At 49.3% G+C, this 24,467-nt stretch overlaps 2 protein-coding genes across 2 annotated transcripts in view; one reads left to right on the forward strand and one right to left on the reverse strand.

Moving 5' to 3' along the window:
- IQCK (IQ motif containing K) overlaps positions 1–7,635 on the reverse strand; it is a 43,674-nt gene extending 36,039 nt beyond the window's left edge. Inside the window, exon 1 of the mRNA XM_007466922.1 lies at positions 7,452–7,635. Within this exon, the coding sequence (XP_007466984.1) occupies positions 7,452–7,635 (184 nt within the window). The remainder of the gene's footprint in view (positions 1–7,451) is intronic.
- On the forward strand, positions 7,634–21,863 carry KNOP1 (lysine rich nucleolar protein 1). The gene is made up of 5 exons (XM_007466921.1): positions 7,634–7,784; positions 10,578–11,470; positions 13,500–13,568; positions 19,151–19,228; positions 21,552–21,863. The coding sequence occupies exons 1-5, from the start codon at positions 7,634–7,636 to the stop codon at positions 21,861–21,863; spliced, it is 1,503 nt and encodes a 500-aa protein (XP_007466983.1).
- Positions 21,864–24,467: the final 2,604 nt, after the last annotated feature.

Genomic DNA, 24,467 nt, shown 5'->3' on the forward strand with positions numbered 1-24,467 from the left:
ATATACATTTATAGCTTTGATTACAATAGCAATACATGCTTATTATGAGAAAAATTCCAAATAATACGGAGATGGCTTATGTAGAATCTAAGTCATACCTAATCCCATTACAACCCATAACCATTGCTGGAATTGGCATAGATTCAACCAAAACTTTTTCAATGCATTTACTAACATTTGTATATAATTCACAAATACATTCATTCACTTTAGATCTCCTAGACTAGCTCAAATCATCCAAGCATAGAAGTTGATAACACTGTGTCCTTATTCTGCATAACTCATATTAAGTCTTACCCTTATTTGAAATTTGTAAAAATTAATGAGTATCTCTTCTAAAACACTGTGTTTTTTTTGGGGGGGTGGGATGTGGATGTACCTGGGTCTGTTTGTGCTCACCATCACATTCCCAAAGAATATGAAGCTGAATGAATGTACTTTTTTTTTTTTAATTTAAATTTTTTGGCTGCACGGCATGTGGGATCTTAGTTGCCTGACCAGGGATCGAACCCACGTCCCCTGCATTGGAAGTGTGGAGTCTTAATCACGCTTGGACCGCTAGGGAAGTCAGAAGCTGAATGAATGAAGTAATGAATGAATGAACAAAACAAACACTACAGAAGTTACTTTTGACTCTTTATCAATTCATTCATCCATATTTATTGAGAGTCCACTATGTGCCAGAATCCATTCCAGGTGCTGAATCATGGAGCTCGTTCAATGCTGCTACTATATGATGTGCTCCATTTATTTAACCAGTGTACTCTTAGTGGGCTTTTAGGTTGCTTCCAATTTTTCATTATTACAAACAATGCTGTTGTAAGCATCTTTATACATACATCATTGATCAGAAAGGAGGTACTTTTGTAGGATTAACTCTTAGATGTGGAATTGTTCTTTCAAAGAAAAAAATAATTTAAAATTTGGGCCAAATTGCCAAATTTTCCTCCAAAAGGTTTATAATAATTCACACTCCTAATAGTAAGTCTGCCTGTTTCTCTAGGGTATAACTGATCTCATACATATTTAAAATGATACTTTACTTTTATTTATATTTCTTTAATTATGATTTATTTGCCATTTATATTTTTCCCAATGAGAAATTTGATGGAAAATATACAAACTTTTTCATCCTACACCACAAAAGATATACAGTTATATGATTATGTAGAAGTATGGGAAACTACATTTGCCTCAGGACAATCTGATGTGTTTTTTATTTCAAGCCTCTGTAAGATTTAAGAGAATCTGGCATATTTGAGAATTTTTCACTGTCACCTTGCGATTTCAATTTAAAACACATAATTGATTACAGACTGATGCTTTTTACATTGAAAGCCATATAATTTTGCATGAATTTATTAAGTTTGTAAAGAGTACTGAAGAAAAATTTGCTGGTTTGGCATTAGAAATTCTTAAGAAAATTAGGTATATTAAATTTCCAAATGTTTACAATCTTTTCGTTACCTAAGCTTGTAAACTGGATTCCAAGTGTCCTCCACTTTTCGAAAGTTTGCTTTACGCACTTCACTTTTACAAAAGACCTACAATAGTACCTGTTTTCGCTAACCAAGACAAATCCAAAGGGCATTTTTGCTTTAACAGAAAAGGTGAAAAGTGAAAAGAGCGATCAGCGTTTTTTTTGCAGCAAACTGTTACAGAGGAAGTGTGTATTCCGAGCAGTGGAGTGGCACTGCCAAGCTCCTTCCCCTGGAACTACACTCAGCATCTCAGCATCACGCCACCACAGTTTTGAACTGTCTGTGAACATCTGTACTTTTTCTCGATTTATTCTGTGCATCCTTTAGCAAGATGTGTCCTAAGGTAATCATTTCTTTGCTTTATGCCATTTTGGCTTAGGAAAGTTTTCACAGGAACTCTCTACTTTTGGGTAGCAGGGAGAACCTGTAATTGGTTAGGGAAATTTAATGTTATATGCATTTTAAACGAACAAGTAAATGTAGTTGTTCATTTTATACAACAAAGGCAACATATGTAAGAGGCAGAGCAGAAAGAACCTATAACCCTGTTGGGGGAACAGAGCCCTTGTGCTCAAATTGGAACCTCCCCGCCGCCATGCTCCAGGCACGTGAGGTGATGAAACGTCTTCATTGCTCAGGCCACTATTAGTTGGGCTTTCTGTGATTTGCAGCTGAACATGTTCCTAAATGAAACAGCAATTAAAATGCAGTGTTCACCAACAGTGGCCTATTGGAAAGGGATGAACCAGGAAGATGGAGGCTGGAAGTGAATCTAACGAACACTTAGCCAGCATATACTACGGCAAGGGGATGTACAAGGTGCTGGGGGGACAGATGAAGAAGGCAGAAGAGCTTGTGTCCTGGTGAGGGGATGGACAGTAAGAGCCAGTGGTTATAAGATGTGAAAGTGATGCCATAGAGGGCTGCACTCAGGAAGCACCAAGGAGGGGCTTCAAAATCAGCGTGAAGAATAACAGAACGCTTTCCAGAAGAGGGGCCACTTGGGCTGAGTCTTGAAAGATGAAGATGAGAAGGCAGAGATGTTCCAGTAAGAGGCAAAGCTTGTGCAAAGGTGTGGAGGAATGGAACAGTGTGGTGTGCTGGAGGAATAGTTTCTTATGGTTAAAGGTACACAGCACAGGACAGTGATACTATGCCTTGTCCCTTGCCTAGAGAGTGTATTTAAAATGCAGAGCTTAGGGACTCACCCCCAAGGAGTGGGGTGAATCATCACACCACAGGAATCTGCACTTTAGCAAGTATCTGGGATATTGTGATGTGGGAGCTCCAGGTCTACACTTTGGAGCACACTGCTATGTCGCTTAAGGGCTTGAACTTGAGTGTCACACACGAGTTACAGTCCGGTTCTACCACTTACTTTGGACAAGTTTCCTAAGCTCTCTATGCCTCAATCTCCTTATCTGTTTAAACCACCAAATTACTGAGAGGTTTAAACAAGAGGAAAAGCAAGCACCTAGCACAGTGCCTGGCACATAAAGGGCAGCTCAATAAATGTTAGCCATTAGGATGATTTGGACAAATGGTAGGCGATGAATCTAAAAAAAAGAGACAGAGACCAAATCATTAAAGGGCTTAGGTGTTAAGCTAAGAAGTTTCTGTTTACCATGAAAGCTGTAAAAATCATTGTAGGTCATGGCATGATGTGATCAGATTTGAATTTGAGAGGTTCCTGTAGAAGACAGTCTGGAAGGAAGCCTCCCCAGCTAAAAAGCTACAGCAGCAACCAAACAGGGAGTGCTAAGGGCCACGAGAGCTAGGGGCTGAGGAGCTGGGGGTTACAGGAGATGCTGAGCCAGTAGGATCGATAGGGATTGGAGAATGAATGTAGGGATCATGGAAAGTGAAAGGGAAGCATGCAAGATGAATCTGATTTCTGGACTAGGCAGTGGAGTTTATGATGGAGAGTAATTGTTGGTGTTTAGAACAGTGCCTGGGGTCATGCCTGGTCTAGCAGTTAAAATAACTCCCAGTACTGGTAGATATGATTCATGCATGAGAATGATTTCACTGGAGCCATGAAGTAGGAGCTCATGGGTTGATAAGGGAATGGGAATGACAGTGGTGCGAACACGAGTTCTTTCCAGAAGCTTGGCTAGAGAGGGTATGAGGGATAGACAAGAGCTAGATGACAGGGGTCAAGGGAGAGGTTTTCACCAAGATGACTGACTAGAGGATGCTTAGAGGGAAAAGCCAGTAGAGAAGTTAAAGATGGTGGAGAGGTGAGTGATAGAGCAGGATCCTGGTATAGCGAGAGGACGGCGCCAAAGCACAGATGCAGGGCTGAGCTGTGCAGGTAGCGGGATAAATACTTCTTCCATATGAGCAGATGCAAATATGTTTGTTGGTATTAGGAAGCTGGAGGATTCCCTCCCCACTCTTGATCGCCTGACTATTCTCAGTGAATGCCTCCTCCATCTGCCAAGTGGTATCATGCCAAGTCAGAGGAGTGGAGTAAAAACTTGGGACTAGTAGATGCAGGCAAAGGGAGAAGGCACTTACGGATGTTGACTGATAAGCACTGCTGGGAGCCACCTGGTGTCACTTTTCTCCAGCTGTGCTCAGCTGCTGTGCTGGGGGAACAAGCATTGATTCAGAACTGGACCATGTTGTTATCTGGCACGTGGGAAGAAGGGACCTGATTTCACAACAGCACTGAGCGCTGAGGCCAGAGACTATTGTTTGGAGTGATGAACCAACGGCAATAATAAGGATGCCGGGCTTCCCTGGTGGCGCAGTGGTTGAGTCCGCCTGCCATTGCAGGGAACACGGGTTCATGCCCCGGTCCGGGAAGATCCCACATGCCGCGGAGCGGCTGGGCCCGTGAGCCATGGCCACTGAGCCTGCGCGTCCGGAGCCTGTGCTCCGCGACGGGAGAGGCCACAACAGTGAGAGGCCCGTGTACAGCAAAAAAATAAAAATAAAAAAATAATAATAAGGATGCCGATGGCAGGAATAGCAGCAATATCAGAATAAAAGACTGTAAGCTCCAAATACTTTGAATCAGTCCTGGTTAAAACCATAGTTAAAAATCATTGTCATAAGCAACTACAAGACTTAATTAGAAGCCTTGGCAGGAAAGACGTTTATTGATACTAATACAGGTGCTTTTGAGAATAAAAAGCCCTAGGTTAGTTATCACTGGAAAGATGAGAAAACGGAAGAACTTTCACAAGTAAGTCATCATATGCGCATGCGCGCGCGCGCGCGCGCGCGCACACACACACACACACACACACACACACACAGCAGTAGCCAGGCAGAATAAAGGTCTTAATAATATCTATTCTGTATCTCATTTTCCTGAAATTGAGTTTCTGATAGGTCTGTTTGCTGTGATAATTTGCTTTTTAAATGGAAATATCCTAAAAGAATATAATACTTAACCTCAAACACAGGATTATTACAAAGCCTATTTTTCATGTTTGCTGTGAGAAACTGAATTTACTACGTTTGTTATAGAAAACTGCATTTGTTAGAATGTTTGTTTGAAGAAACTGGGTCTATCATCCAGGTTATAATAATCATTACAGTGCCTGTCTGTATAAATTCACTATCTCTGACCTCATTAACTTCATTTTTGTAACTCTATCACTTTGTAAGTGGCATCAATTCACTTGCTTTTCAGAGCAACAAAACCCTTTGTCTTTGCTTTCTCCCTACAGGCCTGTTTGAGAAAAATAAACTCCATGATTCTAAAACAAATGCAAAGCATGTTTCTTTGTCAACAATAACGAACATTTATTGAGCACTTTCTAAATGTCAGGCTCTGTGCAAGCACCTTTGCATACACTATCTTATTCCAGCCTCACAACAGCCCTGTGAGGTAGGTACAAGGATTATCCCCTCTTAGAGATGAGGTTGAGCAGCTTCCTCGACAAAACACTGCTAGTCAATTATATTATGAAGAGCTGTTTGGCCTGGAGAAGTGAAAGCTCTGGGGAAAAGACAGCCACAAAAACAACCTTCTATTTGGGTGTTTTCATAATGGTAGAGTGACTAGCAACTTGGATCATAGCACCAGGAGGGTAAGGAGCAAAGGGTAGAAGTTACAAGGAGAACATTCAAGATGAAAAAGGTTTTTCTAGGTATAATGCAACACAGGAAAAGGAATTCAAGCACTGGGTACTAGTTGAAATAGATGGCCTTCCAGGGCATCTGTCAACTCTGAGTCCATTATTCTCTTCTTCCTTTGTATTTTCCACTTCTCTCAACTCATGGCTCTCTCTCCCTCTACCTAGTCCCATATACTGGTACATTCAGTCTCTCCTCCATTCAACAAACATTTACTGACCTGCACTGTCCAATACAGTGGTCACTAGCCACATGTAGCTGTGTAAGTTTATTAGAACTTATTAGAAGTAAAACAAAAAATTCAGTTATAAAATTGCATTAATCACATTTCAAGTGCTCAATACCCATATGTGGCTAGTGGCTACCATAGTTGAAAGTTCTATTGGACAGTGCTGTTTCAGACAGTTGAAGTAATGATGGTAGCCACAAGAATGAAAAATCCGAGTTCCTGACCTCAAGGAGTTTACAATCTTAGGGAGGAAAAAAAACATCCAGCATTATTAAGAGCAATATACACTGAGCTCTTAGTGTAAATCGGGCACTTTGCTAAGCCCTTTCTGAAGTGCCACTTTAGCTGCATCCTCATAACACCTTGAAATAGGTGCCATTACTATGCTCACTTTACCGAGGATAAGTAAAATACAGGTAAACCTTGTTTTATTGTGCGTCACTGTATTGCACTTAGAAGGTATTGAGTTTTTTACAGATTGAAGGGTTTGTGGCAACCCCGCATCAAGCAAGTCTATTAGTGCCATTTTCCCAACAGCATTTGCTCATTTTGTGTCTGTGTCACATTTTGGACATTCTCAAAATATTTCAAACTTTTCCATTATTATTACATTTGTCATGGTGAACTGTGCTGTTTGACATTAGTATTGCAAAAAGACTACAACCCACTGAATGCTCAGATGATGGTTAGCATTTTTTAGCAATAAAGTATTTTTATTTATTTATTTATTTATTTTTGACCACACTGCAGGGCTTGTGGGATCTTAGTTTCACGACCAGGGATTAAACCCAGGCCCTCAGGGCCCTGGGCAGTGAAAGCACGGAGTCCTAACCATTGGACAGCCAAGGAATTCCCCAACAATAAAATATTTTTAAGCTAAGGCATATACAGTGATTTTTAGACATAATGCTATTGTGCACTTAATAGGCTGCAGTATTGTGTAAACATAACTTTTATATGCACTAGGAAACCAAAAAATTCCTGTGAGTCGCTTTATTGCTGTGGTCTGAAACACAACCTGCAACATCTCGGAGGTATGCCTAAACTGTCCAACCTATGTGAAGAGTACTGCGGGACCTCATGATCAAGGGTACATGTAGGCCCAAAAAAGAAGGTGAACTAAACAAACTCCACTTACGAATTTTAAGGAAGGCTAAGAAGAAGAGGATTAAAGCCAAATCTGTCTAGACCAGGCTTGCTCAACGCGTGGGCCACAGACTATCTACATCAAAATTACCTGGGGTGCTCCTTCAAAGTGCAGATCCCCTACACCCCATTAGGAGCCCTGTGGGCGGGGCCTGGGAACCTATGTTTTAAACAAGCTCCCCATCTCCGTCCCAGCGATTCTTTCCTGTTCACTAAATGAGATTTGAGCACCACTGGCCCACACCAGCTGGTCCCCTTTATTCAGCCTTCCTCTGCCTTCGACCTGACTATGGATGCAGGCTGGAGGCTGCGCTGCCTAACCTCGGGCAAGCCTCTCAGAGCCTCTGTTTCCCCTACGTAACATGGGGAGCCCGGCGGGCCCGCGGCGAGTCTGCCAGGAGGCCTCGCGCGTCAGCCGCCGGACGCACCTTAGGCGCCCAGGAAGCGCCGGCCCCACCTGGCCGCCCGAGTCCCGCCCCTCTCGGCCGGCCCGGGCTGCCTACCTTCGCAGATCTGCTCCCACAGGTTCTTGCCGGGCAGCTCCGCAACCTGTCCCGGCGAGACGCGCAGATCCAGGGACACGGGAGACACGACGGGCCCTGGCGTCCTGGCGGTGATGAACGACTCAGTTGAAAGCGCCCGTTCCAAGCGCTGAGAGACGCTGCACACCCGTCCTGGCGCCGCCATGGCTGCAGTTTCCATGGCAACCGCGCTCCCCGCTAGGCCTCGACCCGGAAGGAAACGCATCTTGCGAGGGCGGGCCAGCGAGTCGAGATTGACTTCCGGGTCACGGCGGAGTAGGCTCTCACGTGGAGGCGGGGAAGTTTGGCCTACGGGTGAGTGAGGAGGGCGCCTACCAGGCCGGACGGAGCTGGGGCTGGAGACTGGGCCTGGGGACTTGCGCGGAGAACCGAGGGACTGGAGGGCGACCCGCACCCTCAGATTCAAGTCCCCCCCCGGTCGCCGGTGTGCGCTCGCCCCGGCCTGAGGCCGCAGTCTCCAGCAAGTTCTCCCGCCTTGGAGCTGGGCCTGGGACCCGGCGTAATCCCTCCTTCTGTGTTGGTGCGGAAGCTTTGGCGCGGTAGAGCCTTTGAGGAGGCAGTTTCGCCTCCCGGCTCTCTTGCTTCCTGCTAGTGAGCCTGCGGTGGGAGTGGGGTGTTGGTGCCATTATGCGGAGAGCACAGGCTCTGAAGTTATGCGGGCTGGTTTCGAATCCCTGTTTTACCCCTTGCTGGCTTTGGGACACAGGGCAAGTAAATTAAAAGCCTCCAAGTCTCAGTTTTCACGTCTCTGAGATGGGTTATTCACACCGAGCCTCACGAGGCTACCGCGAGACTTTAAAAAGCGCTTTTGGAGAAAGCATTTGCGTTCGCAGGAGAAGCTGTAAGATTCATTTCCTCTTCCCTTTTCCTTGAAGGAATGAATACATTTAGGGTCTCAGGTTTGAAGAGAAGGATCTTCAGTGCTAAAGAGGAGGATGCTACAGTGATTTGAACGGCGGAGATGGAGAGAGAAGGGGATTAAGTTGGGGACAGCCTCCCCATGGCTTCTTTGTTCTTATTCGATCTCTAGACCACTCCTCCATTTGAGGCACCCTTGGCGCCCTTGACTCCACCCTCTCCACGTCTGCATCTTCTCCCTCTCCTTTGCAGGCCCCTCTTCCTCAGCCCACCCATTTAAACATTAGTATTCCTTAAGGTTCTGTCTCAGGCTCGTTCTGTTCAAGGCTTACTTACCATCCATATATTCCTAAATTTACGTCACCCATGTCAGCCCAGTCACCTCTGAGCCTCATCCACCTGTCCACCAACATCTCCACATGGCTATCTCAAGGCATCTGTTCCAACCAGCCTGTCCCCTTTAGCCCTCGCCTCCCCCGCTACCACCCCACCTCAGTTTCTTTGTCTTAGGGACTAGCACCGGCATCCTGCACTTGCCCAAGCTGGAAACCTCTGTCCTTCAGAAACTTTCCTGACAACTGGTAGGCCAGATTAGATGACCTCTCTTACCCTGACCTTACCACTATGCTTGCTTTTATCACCTGTATCATCGTTTACACACGTCTTTCCCACCCACACCTACCTGCTTCTTGATGGCAGAGTCATTTCTTTTTCACCTCTGTGTCTCTAGCATTCCTTCCTTCTTTCAGTGAGTATTTATTGAGCACCCGTTCTGTGCCAGGTATAGAGCTGGGCCCTGGGAATACAGCAGAAAACCAGACAGACAGGAGTAAGCGAGTGAGTGTTCCTTTGGCTCTCCAGGTGCTCCTGGAGAGCCAATTATGAGTGAACTTGAGCTACAGCTCTGGCCTAGCCTGGCATTTTGAAGCAGCTAAGAGGCAGGTCCAGTATGGACCCTCTGGGCTCTGAAGAAAGCTGCAGGATGGAGAAGCTCCCTGGCCTTTCCCGCCCACTGTCCAAAGCTCCTGTGAGAGGCCATTTGTTTCTGGATTCCTTGAGTGGCACCATGTCATCTAGTCCAGGGAGCAGGAACTGGGCTGGTGACTGGTGTGAGAGACATAGTACAACTGGAAGCTGAAATGTACTTGAGGATCCAACCCCTTCTCATAGGCGCCTCCTTGACCCCCCACCCAGCCCTGCCAAAGGAAAAAAAAAAAAAAAAAAAAGCTGAGTGTTCAAGGTTGCGCTGTGTTTTCTCCAATCATTAAATGTTGCCAGTTTATTTGAAAAATTAAAAACAGTGAAACAGGCTTGTATGCTGGATGTGGCTCCTCCTTCCTCCCTCCTCCCCTCCCCCTCCTCCCCTCCCCCTTCCCCCCTCCCCGCTAGCCTCTGATCTGATCTGGTTCAGTGCCTCTTTTATGGATAGGAAAACTAAGGCCCGGAGAAGCCAGTGCTGTATGGCAAGAGTATGTGAGTCACCATTTGAATGCAGGCGTCCTCAGCCCCAGCTGGGGCTCCTCACCATACCTTGTTGCTGCTCTCATTACTAGCCGCACGGGAAGATAATTAGAAGAGTAAGTCACCCTCGGTGCAGGCGGGGGCAGTTAATTTCCAGACGCAAAGCTGAAGCACTCTTTAGATGAAGCAAGGGAATGGATTAATTGTGTCACAGTTACTGCCTCTGGTGACAGTCAGCAAGAGAAGCTGACCTCAGGATTTCTGTCCCCTTCATCCAGTAAAAGGTAAGCCCCAGGGGCCGTGCCTGGCCTGTGGCTTGAGTGCAGTTGTGCCCTCAGTGGCTGGCACAGGGTATGTTTCTGGAGAGAAGACTAGGCTTAAGAGGTTTGAGGAAGGGGGTTAGGAAAGGGAATCAATGATGTACCAAGCACTTTCCATGGATTATCGTTTATTCTTTCCAACAGCTTTTTGAGGAAGGAAGTGTTATCTCCCCCCATTTTCAGCTGGGGAAGTTAAGGCCCAGCGAGGATAGGTGATCGACTTAAGGTGAGGGAGCAGCTTGGATTTCACCGTGGGGCCGTCAGGATTTAAACTCCATTCTGTTTCTTTGATCATATTTCCCTTTGCTCCACAGGAATCATGCCCATTTTCCCAGCCCCTAACCTTTCAGACCATCCACTCCAGGAAATGTGACTTTTGGTAATACCTAGTGGAATTGTACTCAGGGTGGCTTGGCATGGGGATAACTTGTACCATTTCTTTTTTCAGGAATGATCACTGAGACTCACAGAGGAGACCTGGGCCTTGGGCTCCCAGAGAAAAAGAGGAAGAAGAAGAAGGTAGTTAAAGAACCAGAGACTCAATACTCGGCTTTAAACAGTGACAGTTATTTTGTGGAGGTTTGTCCCACAAGAGCCACATCACCCTCGAAGAATATGGTCCAAGAGCAGGCACCCGAAATGCCTCTAATGAAGAAAAAGAAGAAAAAGAAGGGTCACAGCACCGTCTGCGAGGAGCCCCTAGAACCTGAGACCACGTTACGTGCCAGACGGATTGAGCCATCGCCCAGCCCCAGGAAGCAGGCACTTGGTCCATCTGAGTCCCTCGGGAGGGAAAAGAAGAAGAGAAGGTCCGTGTCCCCTGGCTCAAGGGTGAAGACCTCCCCAGACCCCAGGCAGGGCGAGCGGGTGACCAGCGTTGGCACGAAGCTCAAGAAACACAAGCAGGAGAAGAAGGCGCAGGGAGCTACAGCCACGGACCCTCGGTTCTGTGAGGCCAGGGATGCTCTGTACACTTGCTCAGTTGGGAAAGGTGGCGTCCCTGAGCAGGCAGCCTCGGGACAGAAACGGAAGCAGGGGAGCCCCAGGGAGCACAGCATGAAGATGAAGAAGAAAAAGGAAATCCACCGGGAGGGAGATACCCCCCTGGGGCACCCCGAGCTCTCCAGGTCTGCGGAGAGCAGCCGTAGGAAAGGGAGTAAAAAGAAGTCGGTCAAAGTTGAAGCTCCAGAATACATCCCAATAGGAGATGACCCCAAGGCCCCTGAGAAGAAGAAAATGAAGTCCAGGAAAAAGGCAGAGCAGGCAGACACTGAGGAGCCAGCTCAGACGAGGAAGAGGCAGAGGCAGGAGAGCAGAGTAGCAGGAGAACCTTGGGAGGAGGTAGGCTTCCTTCAGAAGCACACTGCTTTGGGAGAATAGGGGTGGAAGTTGGGAGTGTGTGTGTGTGTGTGTGTGTGTGCGTGCACACACACAGGCACTCAGCTTTTTAGCTGCCAGAGCCCTGATTAAACTGACTTCAGTCAGAAAAGGGGATTTATCAACACATGTAACTAGAAGGTTTGAGAGCGACTACCTTCAGGTATAGCTGGATCCAGGTGCTAGTGTAATAGTCACAATAATACAGGTATCCCTTGCTATCGAAACTTTACCCCAGTTCTCACTATCTGCACTCAGGATCTGGATTAATTAGAATAAGCTTTTCAGATAAATCCCTCTCCTTCTGAACTCTTGCCACTTGCTATCTAAAGCTCAGGAACCAGATAGTTTGAGATAATATGTCCATAGCTATCTGCGCTCGGGATACACAATTTAGGGATCAAATAGATTTAGATTGCAGGAGATGCCTGTGTGGCTTTCCCTAGCTCTGGGCTTTGTATTTTTCCATGCTGGTTTTAATATCAGGTTCCTTCCCACCCCAACCCCGTGGTGAGATGGTCCCAGCAACTCCAGGCTTTCTTCATAGTAGTTAAGCCACCCCCAAAAGGAGAGGGGTGGCTCCTCCAAAACGATTACAGGGAAAGTCCCAGCACTGCTCTCCCAGATCTCAGTTGGGTCACAAACCAGAAGCCCAGATCTGAAGCCAGTGGGCAAGGGCTGAGGGTGTCAGTCCCACTGGAACTCCACTGTCTGAAACTGGGGGAGCTGGTTTCTGAGAGCAATACCGGGGCCCTGTTACCAGGAGGAAGGGAGGGAATGGCAGCCTGGTGAAGACAGCAGAGATGCGCTCTCCACCCTGAAGGGCTTCCTTGCCTGGGGAGGGGAGGGAGGAGGCGGGCTGAGCACTGGGACCTGGCAGGCGATGTGAGCGAACAGAGCCACCCAGGGCTCATCACAGGTGATGCAGGGTACCAGGCAGAGCACACCCAAAGCGAGGACGAGGCAGTTGTCACTGCTGAGGGACTAGGGGAAAGTGGCCAACCTGAATCTTACTGTCAGATGGTCCCTCAGGGGCTGAGGCCACTGAGAGAGGGTGGCCCGGGAGAGCATGGCCCATGCAGGCCCAGCAAGGCTTCTGTGTGGGAGCTGAGACCTGTGAGGGGCTGGGGCCGCCTGTGCCGAGGGAGCGGCAGGTGCAGAGGCCCTGGGAGGAGCAAAGAGGCTGGCATGGCGAGCGCTGGGCCAGCTGGGGTCCCGCAGCCTGTGGACGCCACAGGGGTCTGGATTTCCATGTAAATGAGATGGGGCCCCTGGAGGGTTCTGGGGGACGGGTGGTGTGGCCCAGTTGAGGTGGTTTTACTATTTTTTAATTGAGACAGCGTTGACATGCAGCATGATGTAAATTGAGGGTGTACCCGAGCTGCTGTGTGGAATGCACCAGTGCTGGGGGCAGGGAAGCAGAGTTAGAGCCTGTCCTGGTTGTCCAGGCAGGAGAGAAGGTACCGACCAGAACTCTGGAGCTGGGGGGCTGGGGCAGAGTATGGGGGAGAGAACCGGGGGGATTTGGGTTTGCTGCAGGCCCCCAGCCCCACCTCTGCAGTCCCTGGCCCTCGCCAGCCCCTCCTCCCCCACTGTCAATGGGGGCCTTGGCCTTTCTCCTCTTGCTGGTTTGGTGTCACCCTGGGAAGTGAGGTGACCCCTGGCGGGAAAGGTTGTGCTCTAGTCCTGAGTCGGGAGACCTGGGTTAGTGTCAGCCCTGTCCCTGAGCTGTGGGGTAACCTCACGATAGTCACTTCACCTCTCTGAGCCTTAGTGCGTCCATCTGTCAGATAGGTCAGGGCCACAGTCTTCAGGACAGAATTGGGGAGAATCGTGGAAGAGAAAGGATGGCAGGTGTTCTGTGGGTGATAGGGGTGGGCGTAGCGCTCCAGTCTTGAGTCTTTTCTGGACTCAGTTGCGATCTCATCCGGCTGGGCTGCCAGGGCAGAGGCCATCGTCCACTCGAGCCTTACTCCTTCTGCCCTCTTTGCAGGAGCCAGACACGGACTTGGAGGTGGTGTTGGAAAAGAAGGGCAACATGGACGAAGCGCACATAGACCAGGTACGACCGGTCCTCGTCCTCCCAGGCGTCTTCCCTTCCCCAGACGCACACACCTTCCGGCAGGCCATGAGATCCTGGTCCCAGAGGCATCAGGGACTCCAAAGGCAACGAGGCCAGCCTCTGCCGCCCCTCCAGTGGTGGGGATCCTGTGGCCTCCCCTCCTCATAACCACTGCAGGGGGAAAAGGGGGCAGGCATGTCCCTGTGACCTGCAGCCAGGCAGTGGGCATGTGCCCTGCCCGGCCCATGCGTCACCACCTCCATTCAGGAGCATTTTTATTTTATTTTTTCTCTTTTGCAACTTTATTTAAATATAATTGACATATAAGAATCTGCACATATTTAAGGTGTACAATTCGATGAGTTTTGACATGTATGCATCCAGGAAACCAGCTAAACAATTAAGATGATGAACGTACCCATCATTTCTAAAAGTTTCCTTGTGCCCCTTTGTATTCCATCCCTTCCTTTCCCATCCCCAGGTAGCCACCACTACTCTCTGTCGTAGCTTGCGTTTTCTAGAATTTGTATATAATTGGGATTATACAGTTTGTGCTCTTTTTTAAACTGGCCTCTTTCACCTAGCATAATCATTCTGAGCTTTATCTGTATTGTTGCATGTATCAATAACTTGTTCCTTGTTATTGGCTGTCCAATGTTTCTAGCATTATTTTGATGTTAAAAACGTTTTAGGGGCTTCCCTGGTGGCGCAGTGGTTGAGAGTCCGCCTGCCGATGCAGGGGACACGGGTTCGTGCCCCAGTCTGGGAGGACCCCACATGCTGCGTGAGCGGCTGGACCCGTGAGCGGTGGCCGCTGAGCCTGCGCGTCCGGAGCCTGTGCTCCGCAACGGGAGAGGCCACAACAGTGAGAGGCCTGCGTACCGAAAAAAAAAAAAAAAAAGTTTTAAATTCTCAATTGAATTGACTAGGCACCTTTGTAAAAAATCAGTTGACCGTGCTTGTGTGTGTGTGTGTGTGTGTGTGTGTGGTGTGGGTCTGTTTTTAGACTCTTGTTGAGTTTCATTGATCTGTGTGTCTATCTTTACACTAATACTTCATTGTCTAGATTATTGTAACTATATAGTGTCTTAAATTAGGTAGTATAAGTCTCTAGCATTTGTTCTTTTTAAAGTTGCTTTGGCTAGTTCAGGTCCTCTGCGCTTCTGTATAAATTTTAAAATTACCTTGTTGGTTGCTACCAAAAATTGCTGCTGGGATTTTGATTAGGATTGCCTTGAATCTACAGACAAATTTGGGGAGGATTGACATCTTAACAGTATGAAGGCTTCTGATCCATAAACATGGCATCTCTGTCCATTTATTTAGGTCTTTAGTTTCTCTCAGTATTGTTTTATAGTTTTCAGTGTACAGGTCATGCACATCTTTTGTCAAATTTTCCTTAAGTATTTTATATTTTTGATGCTATTGTAAACAGTATTTCAGTTCAGTTTTTATTGTTGTATATATTGCTAGTATATAGAAATGCAGTTGTCGTACAGGAGCATTAGGAGAAGTTGTTCTCTTGTGGACCAGCTTCTGCTTCTGTCATGCCCAGATCCTGTGTGGGAGCTGGACATTCTAGAATTGGGATATTTTTATGATCCTGGACCCCAAGGCCTATCAGGACAGCATAGTAACCGCATAGGTACAGCCTTGGGCCATTACTAATGAGGTTACTTTGGCAGTCACTGACCCTGGGACCCCCATGTAGGTGGCTGTGAAGACCAAACGAGGCCGTTTGGGAGGCGCTCAGCAGGGGCCTGCCCGAGACGTGTGCTTTGTAAGTGGCAGCCGTTCACCTGCCTGCATCCTCACAGTGTGTCAGCCAGTAATTGCTGGACAGAAGCAACAGGGTGTGGTGTGGGGACGGCCCGTGTCATGGCCCTGCCGCTCCAGGAGAGAGAAACGGAGGAGTGCTTGCAAGGCAGCCAACTACAAGGAGGGGGGCCTACAAGATGCTGCGAGGAAGTTCCTAATGCCTTTGGGGTACTGGGGGGCTCTCTCCCTGGAGGGGAGGGGCTGAGGTAGTTGGGGCGGAGAGGCTCAGTAGGATGATGCTGACAGGGCCCAGTCCAGGGCCTGGCACAGAGCGCAGGCCCCCCAGAACCAGGGGCTCCCCAGCCTCCTGCAGGTCATCGTCGTTTGGGGATGTGGGCCCGGGCTGCAGTGGCTGGTGGAGAGGATGGAGGTGGGGCCCTGACGCATCCAGGCCCAGCCCCTGCCCTGGGCGCCTCTCCCAGGTGTCCCGCCGCTCACCGGGGCAAGGCCCACCAGCCACCTCTTTGCTTCTTATGAATTCGTGCCTATTAAATACCTCACGGTTTTAAAGAAAACTTATGTTTTGGGTGACAGATGATCTCAATGTAAGTGAAGCTTTCTGCCCCAACTCTCCCTTTCTTTTTCTGGTAAAAAGTTCATTGTGTTGGGCTTCCCTGGTGGCGCAGTGGTTGAGAGTCTGCCTGCCGATGCAGGGAACACGGGTTCGTGTCCTGGTCCGGGAAGATCCCACATGCTGCGGAGCAGCTGGGTCTGTGAGCCATGGCCACTGAGCCCGCGTGTCCGGAGCCTGTGCTCTGCAATGGGAGAGGCCACAACAGTGAGAGGCCCACTTACCGCCAAAAAATAAAAAAATTAAAAAAAAGAATGAAATTAGAACACTTCCTAATACCATACACAGAAATAAACTCAAAATGGATTAAAGACCTAAATGTAAGGCCAGGAACTATCAAACTCTTAGAGGAAAACATAGGCATGTACACTTTATGACATAAATCACAGCAAGATCCTTTTTGACCCACCTCCTAGAGAAATGGAAATAAAAGCAAAAATAAACAAATGGGACCTAATGAAACTTTAAAGCTTTTGCACAGCAAAGGACACCATAAACGAGATGAAAAGACAACCCTCAGAATGGGAGAAAATATTTGCAAACGAAGCAGCTGACAAAGAATTAATCTCCAAAATTTACAAGCAGCTCATGCAGCTCAATATCAAAAAAACAGCCCATCCAAAAACGGGCAGAAGACCTAAATAGATATTTCTCCAGAGAAGACATACAGATTGCCCACAAAGCAACCTGAAATCCTGCCACCCAGCAGTCTCCAACTTTTTTGGCACCAGGGACCAGTTTCGCGACAGGGAGCAGCAGATGAAGCTTCACTGGCCGCCGCTTACCTCCCGCGGACCGGGTGTTGGGGACCCCTGCTACCACCTAATAATAATCACTGTTAACCCTTGGTTGTTATATCCTTCTAGATTTTTCCTTTGTAACTGTGTATGTGTGATTTTAAAGCAGCGTACAGTCATGCTCTGTATACTGTTCTTTTCACTTTTTTCATTTAGCTGGTGAGCTGCTTTCCGCTTCAGTGAGGGCACATCCACATTGTTCCCTGTCAGCAGCATGACTCTGACCTAGGAATATACCGTCATTTTCTCTCATCCCTACAGCTGCCCTTTGGATTTGTTTTATGCAGTTTCTTTTTTTTTTTAATGGCTGCGTTGGGTCTTTGTTGCTGTGCATGGACTTTCTCCAGTTGTGGCGTTGCGGTGCGCGGGCTTCTCATTGCGGTGGCTTCTCCTGTTGCGGAGCATGGGCTCTAAGCACGCGGGCTTCAGTAGTTGTGGCACGTGGGCTTCAGTAGCTGTGGCTCGCAGGCTGTAGAGCGCAGGCTCAGTAGTTGTGGCACACGGGCTTAGTTGCTCCGCGGCATGTGGGATCTTCCCGGACCAGGGCTCGAACCCGTGTCCCCTGCATTAGCAGGCAGATTCTTAACCACTGCGCCACCAGGGAAGTCCTGTTTTATGTAGTTTTGAACTATACGAATGGTCACCTCGTTACAGCCTGTGGTAGATTAGAAGAGAAGAGGAGGGGCCACAAACTGGGAGCAGCTAAAGTCACACCTGAACCCTTGGGCCCTAGAAGCTTCTGTATCAAACCACAGGGTCATTGGTGCGCTGACTGTGGCCTTGAGCCTCTCTGGTAACAGTGTGTGAGGTGTCCCTGCTGTGTGCCGGGGACTCTGTCTTACGTTCTGCACAGCAATTCATCGTGGGGCTGGGGGCTTTCTTACACCAACCAGCAATTCCCCGACACCACGCGGTGTCCTGCAGTTCAACTCAGTCTGACGCTGTCTATCTGGAGATACCGTCAGACCGCTCAGGTGAAGGGCTCAGTCCCGCCAGACTGCTCCCCACCCCTGTCCCCCCCGCCCCCCGCCGTTCAGACGCCAGTCTTAAGCCAGGTTGTCACCTGTGCTTCTGACCAACCAGCTACAGATCAGAGGTTCCAAAGACCTCCTCCTCAGCTTCAATTAACTTGCTAGAGTGGCTCACAGAACTCAGAGAAACATTTTACTCGCCAGATTACTGGTTCATTATGAAAGGATATAACTCAGGGACAGCCAGGTGGAAGAGACGCACAGGGCAGGGTGTGTGGGATGGAGCGTGGAGCTTCCATGTCCTCTCCGAGAGCTCCACTCCCCAAATCTCCAGTGTTCACCAACCCAGAAGTTCTCTGAACCCTGACGTTTTGGGGTTTTGTGGAGACCTCATTACAGAGGCACAGTTGATTAAATCATTGGCCATTTGGTGGCTGAGCTCAATCTCCTCCTCCACTCCCCTCCCCAGAGGTCAGGACTGAAAGTTCCAACCCTCTCATCGGTGGTTGGTTCTCTTGGCAACCAGCCCCCGTCCTCAGGTGCTTACAAAAGTCGCCCAATTAACATAACAAAGGACACTTTTTTTTTTTTTTTTTTTTTTTTTTTTTACAAAGGACACTTTGATGGTTCCCATCACTTAGGAAATTCCTAGGGATTTTGGAACTCTGTGCCAGGAATGGGGATGAGTTTAAAAATATATATTTCTTGTCACATATTTCTTACTATAAACCACAGTATCGCAGTTCTCTGTCTCCCATTTATCCTTCAAGGTAGCTGATATTTCCATCTCTTTGCAGATAAATACACCACGGTACAGAAAGATTAATTGACTTCCACACAACTAGTTAATGGCAGTGGTAGGATTCAGACTAGCCTGTGCCTGACTCCAGAGCCTGTGTTCTTTCTAGAAGACGATGCTGTCAGCAAGGAAGTTAACTACAATAGCTTCTGCACAGGCAGGGCTTTGGGCATGTGTTTTGAGAAAATTTCCACCCCAGGTGGCTCTTACAAACAGAAGAGTTTCTAATGCTAAAGGTGGAAAAGCCTCAGTGTCTAGGAAGAGTCATTCATTTATTTATTTAGCCGCACCACTCAGCGCACGGGGTTCCCCGACCAGGGATTGAACCACTCGGGCCCTGGCAGTGAGAGTGCCGAGTCCTAACCACTGGACCGCCAGGGCAGTCCACTGGAAGATTCATTCTTAAGGAATGGAAAAGAAGGGTGAATGAGGCCTGCATGTTTTAGGCCAAGGGATTGCCCCTCACATGATTAGAGGGTATTTTTGACAGATGCCTCCCCCGGCCTGCAGCAGAACAAAGCTGCCCAGCCCCCCCCAGCCCCCCCACCCCACCTCCTCTCTGTCCTGGGTTTGAAGCTCGAAACCGCTGTCTAATTGCCCTCTTTCCTTTCCTTTCCCTTGCTCAGGTGAGGCGAAAGGCCTTGCAGGAAGAGATCGATCGTGAGTCAGGCAGGACGGAAGCTTCTGACACCAGGAAGCAGACGGTAAGATTCACGCTGGGCTCCGCGAGGGGTCTCCTCCTCACCTTGCAGGGGCGGGAGACCAAGTCCCTCTGGCCCCAAAGCAGCTCCCGCCCGCCAGCCAGCTCCCTGCTCCACAGAGCTCGTCCTGAGCTACTCTCCTTTCTTGGGAAGCGGGTGCTTGCCTCCCTCCTGGAGAGCTGGCCGCTTGAGCTAAGCAGCCTGGACCTTGTCTCTGGCTCTGGACGGGCAGGGTGTCCCAGTCATCAGTCGCTGGGGGCACGTGATGGCGAGCTCTTTCCAGCAGTGGGTGGTACCCTCAGGAAGCGGCTGGGACAGGGGCGGGGGCAGAGGTGGCAGGCCTCTGCTCCAGTTGGAATGGGAAGTTTCCAAACCAGGCCCCAGGAGGTGGCACGGGAGAGTGTATGGCATGGGGACCGCTAGGCCAGGCTGGAGAGGGATGGGAGGGTGCGGTGTGCAGGGCGGTGGGAACTGCTGGAGGGCATTCATGTGGAGCAGCGGGGACTGGGGTAGAGGAGAGGGCAGAGGGCAGAGGGGAGAACTTGTTAATAGACGTGGATTTGGGAGAGGGGGACAGAGGATCCAGATGACAGAAGGACTTGCTTCCTTGTAACACTGTCTTAAGCTTTCCTAGTGTAGCACAGAAAAGAACAGTTGCTTTGGATCAAAAGACCTGAGATCAGCTCCTGGCTCAGCCACCTTCTATAGTTATGAGACTTTAGCAAGTAACTTCCCTTCTTTGAGCTTCAGTTTCCACACCTGTAAAATGGGACTCATGCTCTGGCCCAGAGGGGTATGGAATGGGGCTTTGTTATGTCATTCCTCTAGGGTCTCCTTTCTCTCTATCCTCTTGAACTGGGCAGAGCTGATAAGATTCCATGATTGAGTGAGGAAGGCCAGAAACAAGGCAGCGTTCATCCAGAGCAGTGGCCCAGAGGCAATAATACCTGGAGGGACCTGACAGCAGGAGGGTGTTCCGGGGGCATAGGGGCTGGGATCTTCTGGGGATGCTTTAGGTGGCCCTGCCTCCTGGGACCTGGGACCACTTGACTGCTGAGGCACATGGTAGGGATTTGAGACCGGGTCCCCTCTCAGTGGGTCGGTAGCCCAGTGAGAGCAGGCTCACAGCACTGGTCAGCCGCTGGCAGCTCTCTCCTCAGACCCAGTGCGGGGCTGTCAGAGGTGGCCTCTCCTTCTAGAAAGTGAAGGCTTGGGAAGCAGTTGTTAATGCCTGTACTGGGGGCATTGTGAAGCTCGGAGAGCTTGTCACCAGTTCACTCAGGGCAGCTAGCTGTAGCAGTGACTGGTTCTTACTGTTCTCCCAAAGCCGACCTAAAAATAAGTGCTAGGCTGGCATTTGGCTCACAGGCGGAGAGTTCCCAGGCGGCACAGAGGTCAGCAATCCTGGTGGGGTGGGGTGGGTAGATGACCAGTTTTCGAGGACTTAAAGCGAACCAGGCGTTGGGCTCTGAGTTGTTGGTGTAAAACGTGATTCGAGCCTCAGTGAAGCCCTGTCGGGGGCGATTACGCCCCCATTTTATAGATGAGGACATTGAGGCTCAGGGGTTAAGTTACTTTACCCGGGTGACGCAGGCAGGGCTCAATCCTGAGTCTTCGAAGTCACAGTCTTCATGGGGAGCTGAGTTTCTGGCCTCGGCCACAGACACGGGAGGGAAGGGAGTCTTCTCTTGGGCCACTGCTCTGAGGGGCTCTCTTGCATTTTCTCAAACATGGCCGACTCGTGCGTGGTTTGTAGAGGGCTCTGGCCAGGAATCGGGGCCCCCGTGTTCCTGGGCTAGCTCAGCGTCCGACTCCTGTCACCCTTCACCTCCTGGGGCCTCCACTCCTTTCCTGCTCTGAAGTGCAGCGCTTCTGCGAAGGGAAATGCATTTCAGACTCCCGCTTGCCCTCTCCACCCTCCAAAGGACAGAAACCTTAGGCTGATGGATGAGTAGCCAGCTGGTGAGGTGTGTCGTACTGTCTGTCGTGAATTGGGGGAGAAGGAGTAAGGCAGACGGGCAACTCAGCGTGAAGGGTGGGCTCTGGTGTGGGCCAGATCCGAGATGGAGTTCCAGCAGGGTTACCAAGTAGGCTTGTGCCCCCGGTCCAGCTGCAAACCTCCATTTCTTCATCAGAAGAGTGGGAACCGTATTCCTCACAGGGCTCTGGTTGGAGTTAAGATAACCCACTGCTGTGCCTGCAAGCACTGTGCCTGGTGCCCAGTAAGCCTTTGATCATCTGGATCCTCCCTGGCAAGGCTGGGGGCTGGGGAAAGGAAGATGCTTTGGAAGCCAGCAAAGTAACCACCTGTTTTCTCTTACCACAGGGAACTCAGTTTGGCCAATGGGATACTGCTGGCTTTGACAATGAGGAACAGAAACTGAAATTTCTCAAACTCATGGGTGGCTTTAAAAATCTGTCCCCTTCATTCAGTCGTCCCCCTAACATGGTCAGCAGGCCCAACATGGCCCTCAGCAAGAAGGTGGCCGACACCCTGCAACAGAATCTGCAGCAGGACTACGACCGGGCCATGAGCTGGAAGTACAGCCGAAGGGCCGGCCTCGGCTTCTCCACAGCTCCGGACAGAATCTTTTATATTGACAGGAATGCATCCAAGTCAGTCAAGTTTGAAGATTAAACTCTCCTGTCTTGTCCCCCAAAACGGTTCTTTTACGCAGATGAAAGCCATAGGACAGTTGTCTCCAATCGAACTCCTGCAGAGATAAAGGACAACTATGTTGATGTGCTTGGACACACTGGGGTGAGGGCAGCTCGTTTCAGGAACCAGGAGAACATGTGAGTGGCTGAAACCTGTTTTCCGTGTGAAGCTTCCGTCCCTGTTGAAGACAGTATCAACAGCAGTAGCTCACACTTGTCTAGTGCTTACTATGTGCCAGGCACATATGTGTCTCCCTTGCATTAATGTATTTAATCTTCATGATTCTGAAACAGGTGCTGTTATTATCCCCATCTTATAGATGAGGAAACTGAAGTTCAGGAATGAAGTAATAACATTGCCTGGGGTCACCCAACCAGTAAGTGCCAAGTGTACTTTTGTGCCCCAAGACTGATGTCACTGTTCACCACACTGAATGTCCCCTCTAGGGAATTACACCCAGAATACTCATTGAGGATTAAAATGTCTCCATTGAGGAAACAGAAGCTTTTTACATGCCTAAATCTCAAACAGGAAGCAGGATTAATGTAATCAGGGAGAAGCAAGCTCATTTTCCCTCCCCCTTCTTGGAGTAGCCACAGGCAAAGAGGCGTCTGGATTGCCAACAAGCAGATGCGGCTGAGCTTCCTCTGCTGCTGGGAAATGTGCTCCTAAACCCACCTTCCCTTTTGCGTCTGCCGTCCTTCCATCCCCAGTGCCAAGCTTGCGTTTAATCTTTCTGCTTTAACTGGATTCTGAACAGGCGTTTGAGAGAGCAGGTGGCCAGTCCTCCATGTGAACCGAAGGCACATTAATTCCCAGGGACGTGTTTATTGGATTCTTCTCAATCTCGGAGGAGAATCCCAGGCGACTTCCCTGGAGGAGGTCGAAAGCCGGGAGGCACAGACGTGGGGATGACAGGGCGTTGCCTCGTCAGCCTGGGAACAGTGTTTCCAAGCCTTGACGCTACAGCCAGCCTCACAAAGCTCCAGGTATAGCCACCCGAGTGACATGTGACCACCTTCTCTGCATTCACCTAGCATTTTGCTTCCCAAAATATCAGTTCTAATTGGGCCTTTTTCACACCACTTGGCTTGAACTCCTGCTACAGACATCCTGTCTCAGGCAGGCCTGGACAGCCAGGAAATTCAGTCTCTCACGTGGCAGGGAGTCCTGTCCTGTCGTAGGGGGTTGATTCAGCTTCCCGTGAAGGAAACGAATGTTTCCTCTCTGCTCCATCATCCTCAGTGTTGGCTTCATCGGGCTGGTGGAAAGATGGCTGTAGCAGTTCCAGGCAGCGTATCAAGACACTAGACCATTACAGAGGAAGACACTAGATCATTACATTCTTGTGTTTCAAGGAAACTTCCAGAAGCCCTTTTGTCATAACTTATTGCCCAGCAGTGGGTCACGTACCCATTCTTGAGCCAGCCCCTGGCATGTGGAGGGAGACTCTCAGGCCAGTCAGGAAGGAAGACTGAGGTTCGGGTGCTGGTGAGATGAACACGGGTCCACTACTGCCCCATGGGGCAGAGGTGAGGCAGGCCTGCCTGGGCCCTGACCAACAAGCATCGGCCAGGTCTAGAGTCCTACAGAGTCTGTGTTAGCAGTGATTCAGGTGGGCCACTTCCCTCAGCAGGTGAACTTGGCCTTTCATGGAGTCCACCCTGAGATGCGTAACGGAAGAGGCCTACACGGTAAGATTCTGCATTTTGCGTTAGCTCTTCAGGGCACGTCCCATTCCGACGGAAATAAATCTTTCCCAGTCTTAATCCACACTGCAAGAACTTGCCCAGTGGAAAAGGAACCAACCACTGCTTCTCCAATCGTTTTTATCTTGCTGAGAGATCACACTACAGTTTGGGCCTGCTCGGCTGTCAGGAAGGACTGTGCTCAGCCATCTACCGGGTGCTTCCGGAGAGTGGCTGAGCGATTGTCCCTGACCTGTCCTCACAGTGGTAGCTCTCATTCGGGTGTGGCGGTCAGGCCTTTCCCCTCTTGCTGTTCAGTATCTTCAGTCTGTGTGTGATAGGATTTGGCTTTCTAGCTCAGTGTGGCTGAATGAGTTCCACTTGGCTTGGGAAGGTTTATTAAAGTCTGTTCCTGAAGCAGGTCTAAGCAGAGAAGGCTGGGCAGCCAAGACGGCAGATGCCAAGTGTCCTCACATTGAACTTAGCGTTGTCTCGGCTGCTCTCGTAGGTGCAGACCACTGTTGCTCTAGTGACAGCTCCTGCCCTGCAGTTGGCTGGGCCTCCGTCCTTTTGTAAATTAAACAACATTGTCTTGAGTCACCTACCCCCCTTTTTCCCCATGTCCTGGGCCCTCCTCAAGCTGTCTGCAAGTTTTTGTGGTGTGATTTCCCATGTTGTTCCTCATTTGTTGACTCCGTGTAGCACACAGCCTGTCTCCACTGGAACAAGGCGGTTTTTGGATTTTTACTCAGAATCTGGGAGAGATGGGTGGGAGGTCTGGTATTTAAGCACAGCCAGGGTCTTAGCTGAATATGTAACAACCCTGTTCTCGAACTTGTCGGCTGTTTCTCCCTTGGGGGTTGCTCACTGACTGACCCCCCCCCCCCCCCCTATG

The sequence above is a fragment of the Lipotes vexillifer genome, unplaced genomic scaffold (genome assembly GCF_000442215.2).
Source record: "Lipotes vexillifer unplaced genomic scaffold, Lipotes_vexillifer_v1.1 scaffold232, whole genome shotgun sequence".
Classification (NCBI taxonomy): domain Eukaryota; kingdom Metazoa; phylum Chordata; class Mammalia; order Artiodactyla; family Lipotidae; genus Lipotes; species Lipotes vexillifer.